Source organism: Limulus polyphemus, unplaced genomic scaffold (assembly GCF_000517525.1).
Source record: "Limulus polyphemus unplaced genomic scaffold, Limulus_polyphemus-2.1.2 Scaffold3084, whole genome shotgun sequence".
Lineage (NCBI taxonomy): Eukaryota > Metazoa > Arthropoda > Merostomata > Xiphosura > Limulidae > Limulus > Limulus polyphemus.
Window position 1 is genome coordinate 114,918 of NW_013668694.1, and position 9,717 is coordinate 124,634.

At 33.9% G+C, this 9,717-nt stretch overlaps 1 protein-coding gene across 1 annotated transcript in view; it reads left to right on the top strand.

The window, feature by feature from the left end:
- The first annotated feature begins 206 nt into the window (after positions 1-206).
- LOC106468625 (Krueppel-like factor 1) overlaps positions 207-9,717 on the top strand; it is an 11,709-nt gene continuing 2,198 nt past the window's right edge. Inside the window, exon 1 of the mRNA XM_013929054.2 lies at positions 207-296. Within this exon, the coding sequence (XP_013784508.2) occupies positions 207-296 (90 nt within the window). The remainder of the gene's footprint in view (positions 297-9,717) is intronic.

Genomic DNA, 9,717 nt, shown 5'->3' on the forward strand with positions numbered 1-9,717 from the left:
CTTTGTGCGTGGTCAGTGATTGGCGCTTGACAGAAGCAGGCTTGATTGGCAGTAATACGAACTGCAGGCGACAGAAAGGATCCAGTGAAAACAGGTGATCTCGGTAGATAGTCGAGTCATTCTGTCTTGAAGACGTGAAACTGCACGCGTCAGTCACGCAAGAAGCAATCACTTTATACAAGTTAGTTGAACCCACTCTCCGACCTATGTCTAGTGGTACAGCGATCCTTGCTTCGGTTTCTCTGCAGTACAGGTATCCTACACCTATGGCCTCCGAGATGGCGGATTTCCATGATGTAAGTGTAACGCCAGTTCTATGTAAAACAATACATGGTTTATCTATACATCCGAGTAAATGTATACTACATGAAATTAAAATATATAGTAATTAAGTTGTTAATCTATTGGCTATGGTACATAACGTATATGTTTCCGTAATTTGAAAGCAAATTCATTTATCGATTGTCGCGCCATCTAAAGGAATAAAAGTAGAACTGGATTAACATTTAATTCATAAAGTGTTGTTGTTTTTTTATTATTATTACTTTGAATTGTTTTATATCGAAAGGACCTTTTCAGTAACAAAGTTTTGCTAGTTAACAATCATTCTAAATACATCCTTTCTACACAGTTATCAGTTGTAAAAACATTTTTGTACGTTGTATGTCGTTCCAGGGGGCTTTAACAAATTCCACAGAATTTATATTTTTCGTAGCTTTAACATTGCAATTGTATTACTCAGAAACTTTTAACACAGCAATTCAACAGAAGCTATAAAAGTAATAATCTGAACCCTAAAAGCTTTTTTTTTACTTAGCTTTCTTTAGACCACAAGTTATTAATAATTAATTTTCGAAGCTATGCAAGTGTTCTATCTTTGTAGAAACATGTCATGAAAACAATGAATTTCTGTTTTTAAGGCATATAGTAAATATTCCTCTTCGATTATAGTAGCCCTAGAGTTTGCGATAGGTGTTGTTGACTAGCTACCTACCGTCTAGTATACGAAATGAAGATTAGTGCAGATAACCCTTGTGTTGCTTTGAGCGAATATTTGACATAAACAACAAATATGTTATTATGTCATGTGTGTGCATAGCATAGCAGCAACTACTGTTTTTTATATACGTTTAAAGAGATTTCTTAGACTTAACTGCATGCATATAAGAAGTAGGACCGGTTGAATTTAGGTCATAGAAAACAATCAATGTTTTGTCAAAAACTCCACAAGATAGTTTTGTTCAAAAAAAAAATCGTATAGAAAGAGAGTCAATGGTATAAAGGGTGAAATATGAAATATTTTCTTTGTTTTATGTGTTCAAAAAATTGTATTCTCTGTTCTAAAACAGTTGCGCAATATTACAAAAGTGGCTCTCCTTATTATTGATTTGATAGTCAACAAGAAAAGGCAATTAACCCACAATACCAATCGCCAATTCTTGTCTAACCAAAAAGTGACATTTAACCGCTGCTCTTATAACGCAACTACAGCTTCAAAGTACAGAGCGAGTTTTGTTGTTGTTGTAATGCGAATTAGGATCCTTGGTTAACACTCCAGCACGCGAGTTTTGTTGTTTTTGTAATGTAATGCGAATTAGGATCCTTGGTTGACACTCCAGCACGCGAGTTTTGTTGTTTTTGTAATGTAATGCGAATTAGGATCCTTGGTTGACACTCCAGCACGCGAGTTTTGTTGTTGTTGTAATGTAATGCGAAATAGGATCCTTGGTTTACACTCCAGCACGCGAGTTTTGTTGTTGTTGTAATGTAATGCGAATTAGGATCTATGGTTCACACTCCAGCACGCGAGTTTTGTTGTTGTTGTAATGTAATGCGAATTAGGATCCAGCACACTAGCCACCAGACCACGTTTCATCAGTGTTTTAGTGATAATAATTAAATACTTCTGCTATTCATTCTAACTGATATATTAAACATCAGTGATTAAATACAACTCAGCTTGGATTAAGTGGCCAAAAAGTACGTGTAGGAATGGCCTCATAATTTCACTTCAGACAGTGCATTGGAAACAAACATTATTAACAAATGCTAGTGATGTAAACTAGCCTGCTCTTATATACATTACTTAGAGCAATTTTCAGCGAAAGCCTATATATATATATACATGAAGAAATCAAAATAAACCTCTACTGATACAGGCATAACTTCTTGACTTTGTGCAGGTATACCAGATTGCCTTGGACAGCTTTGTTATGTGTGTACAAACATATTAGCTGGACTTTAACAGCTTCTTTGTGTACACACATAAAAGCTTGACAGCTAGAGTGAATTTGTATGCGAAATATATATAAATGTTGTTGTTTGTTCTAAACACACACTTAATCAGCTAAACTTACTCCACATGTTTAGGGTTTCTTTTTTATGTGCCTTCCAATTTACAAGAAAAAAATTAAATATACATTATATCATCTGTTTTAAAGCAAAGCCGGAAATGATTACAATTAGCGTTTATTATACTTTGTTTAGACCTGCAATGTTAATTTAATATTTTAAATTATTTCTTTCTTCCTTTTCTGTTACAACTTTTGACATTTTATCATCTTAGTCAACGTAATTAATGATATAGTATGTTTCCTATAATGATATAGTATGTTTCCTATAATGATATAGTATGTTTTCTATAATGATATAGTATGTTTCCTATAATGACATAGTATGTTTCCTATAATGATATAGTATGTTTCCTATAATGATATAGTATGTTTCCTATAATGATATAGTATGTTTTCTATAATGACATAGTATGTTTCCTATAATGTTATAGTATGTTTCCTACAATGATATAGTATGTTTTCTATAATAATATAGTATGTTTCCTATAATGATATAGTATGTTTTCTATGTTTTTTGTTCTGGTAATTTAAGTACGAAGACAGCTTAGCAATGAGTTTTGTGATTATTAGCTAGTGACAAAAAAAATGAGAGTTTAAAGTATGGTGCCTAACCATGGGCGCCCGCAGGAATGGGCAAGGGGGGTCACTTGCCCCCCCCTGGATTTTCAAAAAGAAAAAATGACTAGATATGTAAAATTCTTCTTCTATGTTATTGAAAAATCATAAGGTATTTGTATTTCGATTTCATAATTTTTCAAACTTGAATTACTTGACCCCCCCAAGTTTTTTTCTGTGAGCCTTGTGCCTAACTATTATAAATAGAACTGATATACGCGTGTCTAACAACGAATCCCGACAATAGGTTTGTTTGTTTGTAATTAAGCACAAAGCTACACAATGGGCTATCTGTGCTCTGCCCACCACGGGTATCGAAACCCGGATTCTAGCGTTGTAAGTCCGCAGACATACCGCTGTGCTACTGGGGGGCCCCGACAATAGGACAAGTAATATATGGTTAAGCTGCTCCATTTTACATGATTTAGGTACTTATATATAATAAGATTCAGTGTCTGTGTGTCACGTAACTCCTCTTAATCCACTGGTTGTACCGACTTCTAAGTGGTACGAAACGAATCGTTTCGGTCCCGAGGTTTACACAAATGTAAAACTCCCCCCCCCCCTGGGGAACCGGGTATTTTCCGAAATCTCCTTCATTAGAGCACGTAAATAAGTAGGCTTACTAATTACCGTTTGTAATTTGGTTAATGAAATTCAGTTTGCGTTATAGCGGCAATGATAATTAAACTGAAAAAGTAGAGAATGGTAGTAGTTCAAGTATTAAATTTGTATTATAGCGGCCCTGTTATTGTGGACCTTAGGCCCACGGGTTCGCTAAATGAGGCCCCGAGGTTGCACAAAAGTAAAACTTTTCAGGCAACCCCTTAGAAAACCCGGGTATTTCGCAAAAACACTTTTACTGGGATTACTCCAAAAGTGATCCCCAAATTTTGCATTGATTTACATTAGAGCACGTAAATAAGTAGGCTTACAAATTTGGTCAAAGAAATTTAACTTGCATTATAGCGGCAATGATAATTAAACTGAAAAGTACAGAATAATAGTTCAAGCATAAATTTGTATTATAGCGGCCCTGTAAATGTGGGCCATAGGCCCACGGGTTCACTGGTATGTAAATATATATATATACGTGTCTTGCATGTTGCCATACAATAGGACAAAGAAGAACGATAAGGTTGCCGTAGTTCTGCCAACCCCTAACTTAAGCTTGTTGCATACATTGTATTTCGACCTCTTATGTTTTCATTATGAAGAACTTCTCCAGAGAAAAACTCCAAAGGTCACGCACGATATTGATGCTGAGTTTAGTGCGGACGCCAGATCAATTATTTTATCACTCCTGAGCAGGACTTGAACCAGGGACTACTCTCGCACTAGGATTATATCATTAAGGCATTCTTCAAGGCCTAAAACTAACACTCACAATGAATAAAAGTACTAAGCTACAGTACTGCAATCTTTTGTTACCAGCTTACATCATTAAAGTAAGTTAACACTCACCATCAATACCAGTATACTCTCCATAAATAATAGCATTCATTATCCAATAAATGTGTCATAATTCACTTCCTATAATTGTCCACCAGAACTTTATTCCACATTAACACTCGCCAATAATATTAGCACTATTTATACTAGTTCAAAATTATTATTTTTGTATATTATATATATACATATCTATAAACAACAAGAAGTTTGCGGTCAACATTAGAATACCAATAACATTATTCACCAATGGATATCAGTGCCCAAAATCAGATATCTATCTGATTCGTATCTTAATTAACAAAGGATAGAACATTGAATATTATTTACACGATATTATATATATAGTCGGATCGTAGCGTCTGTGCGAGCGTTCGTCTGTCTCCCGTTTGAAAAGCTACGCACGCAGGCAAAGTTGACATTCACTTTTGAAATGACGGGAGAACAGACATTAATAATGGTGACGCCAAATTTTATTTCGCAAGCAGGATATTCTACACTAAATTGTTGGGAATTAATCAAACTATCATTCACATTTCAAAATGTGCCGTAACTTACAGAATAAAAATGTAGATTTACCTATGTTATTGTTGAGTGACTCTTAGCATGACTGAAATGCTCAACAATTACTTTTCGCGGTTAGTGGTATAAGTATGTATAAGTATGGTATAAATGTAGATTTACCTATGTTATTGTTGAGTGACTCTTAGCATGACTGAAATGCTCAACAATTACTTTTCGCGGTTAGTGGTATAAGTATGTATAAGCATGGTATAAATGTAGATTTACCTATGTTATTGTTGAGTGGTTCTTAGCATGACTGAAATGTTCAACAATTACTTTTAGCGGTTAGTGGTATAAGTATGTATAAGTATGGTATAAATGTAGATTTACCTATGTTATTGTTGAGTGGTTCTTAGCATGACTGAAATGTTCAACAATTACTTTTAGCGGTTAGTGGTATAAGTATCTCAGATCTTTGGCAACACAATTATTAATTTTAATCCATGAAATAATTTAAACAGATAAATTAACTTAAACCTTTCCCATCATTGAGAATGGGTACTTTTGTTAGATCAATTTAAACTTTTCCTGTCACTGCTTGTAATAGATAATACACTGAATATGTCTTAAATGACAACAGATAATACACTGATTACTGTATAAATGATAACATAATACATCAAATATCTTGAATAACAATAGGTAATACACTTAATCTCATCTTCAATAATAACAATTAATACGCTGAAATCTGTATTGAATATAAAACATTATTGCATTGAATTCAGTCTTGAATAATAATAGGTCATAGCTTGAATGGTGTCTAGAATAACATCAGTAATAAACTAACACGCCTGTCTTTAATAAGAATGGTAAGTTACTATCTCGAATAGCATCGACTAATACACTAAATCTTCTCTTTAACAACAAAAGTAACACACTAATTCCTATCTCGAATAGCATCGACTAATACACTAAATCTTCTCTTTAACAACAAAAGTAACACACCAATTCCTATCTCGAATAGCATCGACTAATACACTAAATCTTCTCTTTAACAACAAAGTAACACACTAATTCCTATCTCGAATAGCATCGACTAATACACTAAGTCTTCTCTTTAACAACAAAATTAACACACTAATTCCTATCTCGAATAAGATTGAGTAATACACTAAATCATCTCTTGAATAACAAATTTAATATGTTAAATCGTCTATTTAGTTTGGTTTGTTTTGAATTTAACGCAAAGCTACACGAGGGCTATCTGCGCTAGCCGTCCCTAATTTAGCAGTGAAAGACTAGAGGGAAGGCAGCTAGTCATAACCACCCACCGCTAACTCTTGGGCTACTCTTTTACCAACGAATAGTGGGATTGACCGTCACATTATAACGCCCCCACGGCTGAAAGGGAGAGCATGTTTGGTGTGACGGGGGATTCGAACCCGCGACCCTCATTACTTGGCCATGCCGGGCCTTCGTCTATTTAAGAACATAGAATTGTTACAGTTTGGTAAATGAAACAACAACACTGTGGTACATCTATATGAATGATAAAATAGCAGCATCATAGCTACCTGCGAATAAACGACGTATGATGCTAAAATCAAACAACCAATCAAATGATTTATGAGAAAAAGGAAATATAGGTGACAACCAATCAAATGATTTATGAGAAAAAGGAAATATAGGTGACAACCAATCAAATGATTTATGAGAAAAAGGAAATATAGGTGAAAACTTCTCTCACTTGTGTACATTCAACATAGTTGAATTATCTGCTGAACTAGCATAGACCGTAGGTTTATATGTACACACCCCCTTATGAGAGAGTTTACACTGCAGTTCTCAGTTGGTCATATTATGAGGTTTACTACCCACTGTAGCATCCTTTTCCTTGTAGTTAGCGTGTCAGGCTGCTGCTCGTGAGGTACTGGGTCGAGACGCCATGCATGGTATCTTCACCCGTGGGCGTTGTGTAGCAGTAAACGTCAATCTTGTTATTCGGCTAAAGGGTCAAAGCTTTTGTGGCTGCAGGGGTTGCTAGCTGGCTGCCTTCCGTTTGAACAGTAGTTTTAAATTAATGGTAAGTAACTTGAATTCTATAGGTTTCTGATCTAGTTGCTTAATCTAGTCATTCCTGTATTGACTTTAAAGTTCCAATTATTTCGAGTACAAAGGCAGTAAGAAAAACTTCGCAGTCATTCTGGATCTAAGCAAGAAAACTGGTTTTAAACAATGACGTATGTCACAAGAGTAAAGAATTTCCAACGATGTCTTACATATACACTCATCTTTATTATATACACAATTATTAATTAACTGATTTGTATACATATGGCCTTCACTAAATGAAAATGCACACAATTATATACGTACACCACGGCAACCGTACACACTTGTATAAGGACTTATATCACTACGCGCATGAAATTAGATAAATGTCACAAGATAACATCGGCATCTGCCAATCATCTCAGTCGTATAGACCATCAGTCCTTTTGACAGCGCGTGCATTTTATCCCCTCCAGTAGTTCGCTCAGCCTTACGATTGAGCTACGCCCATTTTTCTAACACTCTGAACACAGTCCATGTATGTATCTATTGTTGAGATCAAGTTGGGCCAGGCAGTACTATATCGTTAAGTGCTGAACGTAGCACTTAAAGACAGTGAAGGTGAATTTTTATGTTTGTAATTGTTAATAGATAAATAGTTTGCCTCTAGTGTTCATGAGTAATTAAATAAGATTGGTGAACGAAATGCCTGAATATTACCATGGGTGTTAAATCATAAAGTGGATAAAGCCAGCGGTGCTAAGGTAACGCAGTACACTCAGAAGAGATTGGTCTTTCTTTTGCCAACGGGTTGAATTTCACCACATTATGTTTTCTGGATATGTTCTGCTGGAGACAATAAGCTGATTCTTCATTTACTTATATGTTTTAGTGATTAAGTAGAGTAGGATGTTCGAATTTTAATATTATAGCAACCACCAGTGATTACGTTGACTAAGATGTAACCTTTTATGTTCATAGAAAACTTAAGTGATTGGTTAGACGAAGATGTTAGTTTTCAAGATGTACAAAGTCGATTAGTTTGACTAAGACGTTATTTCTTACATTGTATAAGGTTGATTAGTTAGAATATCATATTATTTTTTAGTTAAACAAAGTTAATTAGTTAGATTAGGATGTTATTTTCATATTGTACAAAGTTGATTAGTTAAACTATGATGTTATTTTCATGTTGTACAAAGTGTATTAGTTAGACTACGATGTTATTTTCATGTTGTACAAAGTTGATTAGTTAGACTAGGATGTTATTTTCATGTTGTACAAGGTTAATTAATTTAGCTAGGATGTCATTTTCATGTTGTAAAAAGTTGATTAGTTAGACTAGGATGTTATTTTCATGTTGTAAAAAGTTGATTAGCTAAACTAGGATGTTACTTTCACGTTGTACAAAGTTGATTAGTTAGAGTAGACTGTTATTTTCATATTGTACAAGGTTGATTAATTTAGCTAGGATGTCATTTTCATGTTGTAAAAAGTTGATTAGTTAGACTAGGATGTTATTTTCATGTTGTACAAAGTTGATTAGTCAGACTAGGATGTTATTTTCATGTTGTAAAAAGTTGATTAGTTAGGCTAGGAACTGTTATTTTCATGTTGCACAAGGTTGATTAATTAGCTAGGATGTTATTTTCATGTTGTAAAAAGTTGATTAATTTAGCTAGGATGTCATTTTCATGTTGTAAAAAGTTAATTAGTTTGAGTAGGATGTTATTTTCATGTTGTACAAAGTTGATTAGTTAAACTATGATGTTATTTTCATGTTGCACAAGGTTGATTAATTTAGCTAGGATGTTATTTTCATGTTGTAAAAAGTTGATTAGTTAGACTAGGATGTTATTTTCATGTTGTACAAAGTTGATTAGTTAAACTATGATGTTATTTTCATGTTGCACAAGGTTGATTAATTTAGCTAGGATGTTATTTTCATGTTGTAAAAAGTTGATTAATTTAGCTAGGATGTCATTTTCATGTTGTAAAAAGTTAATTAGTTTGAGTAGGATGTCGTTTTCATATTGTACATAGTTGATTAGTTAGACTACGATATTATTTTTAAGTTATACAAAGTTGCTTAGTTATGCTAGATTATTACTTCTTAAATTGTACAATTCCAAGTGTAAGTTTATTATTTTGTCTAGAATGCCAATTTTTAAGGTATACAGAGACATAATGTATTAAATTAAAAAATGTTTTTGGTTTTTCGATCTGGAAATGACAGACAGGTAACAAATGACAGACAGGCAACAAATAACAGATAATTAACAAATGACAAACAATTAACAATTGACAGACAGGTAAAAAATGATAGGCAGGTAACAAATGACAGACGAGTAACAAATGACAGACAGGTAATAAATGACAGACAGATGACAAATGACAAACAATTAATACATGACAGAAAGATGACAAATGACAAACAATTAACACATGATAGGCAGGTAACAAATGAAAGACAGATGACAATTAACACATGATAGGCAGGTAACAAATGAAAGACAGATGGCAAACAATTAACACATGATAGGCAGGTAACAAATGAAAGACAGATGGCAAACAATTAACACATGATAGGCAGGTAACAAATGAAAGACAGATGACAAACAATTAACACATGATAGGCAAGTAACAAATGAAAGACAGATGACAAACAATTAACACATGATAGGCAGGTAACAAATGAAAGACAGATGACAATTAAGACATGATAGGCAGGTAACAAATG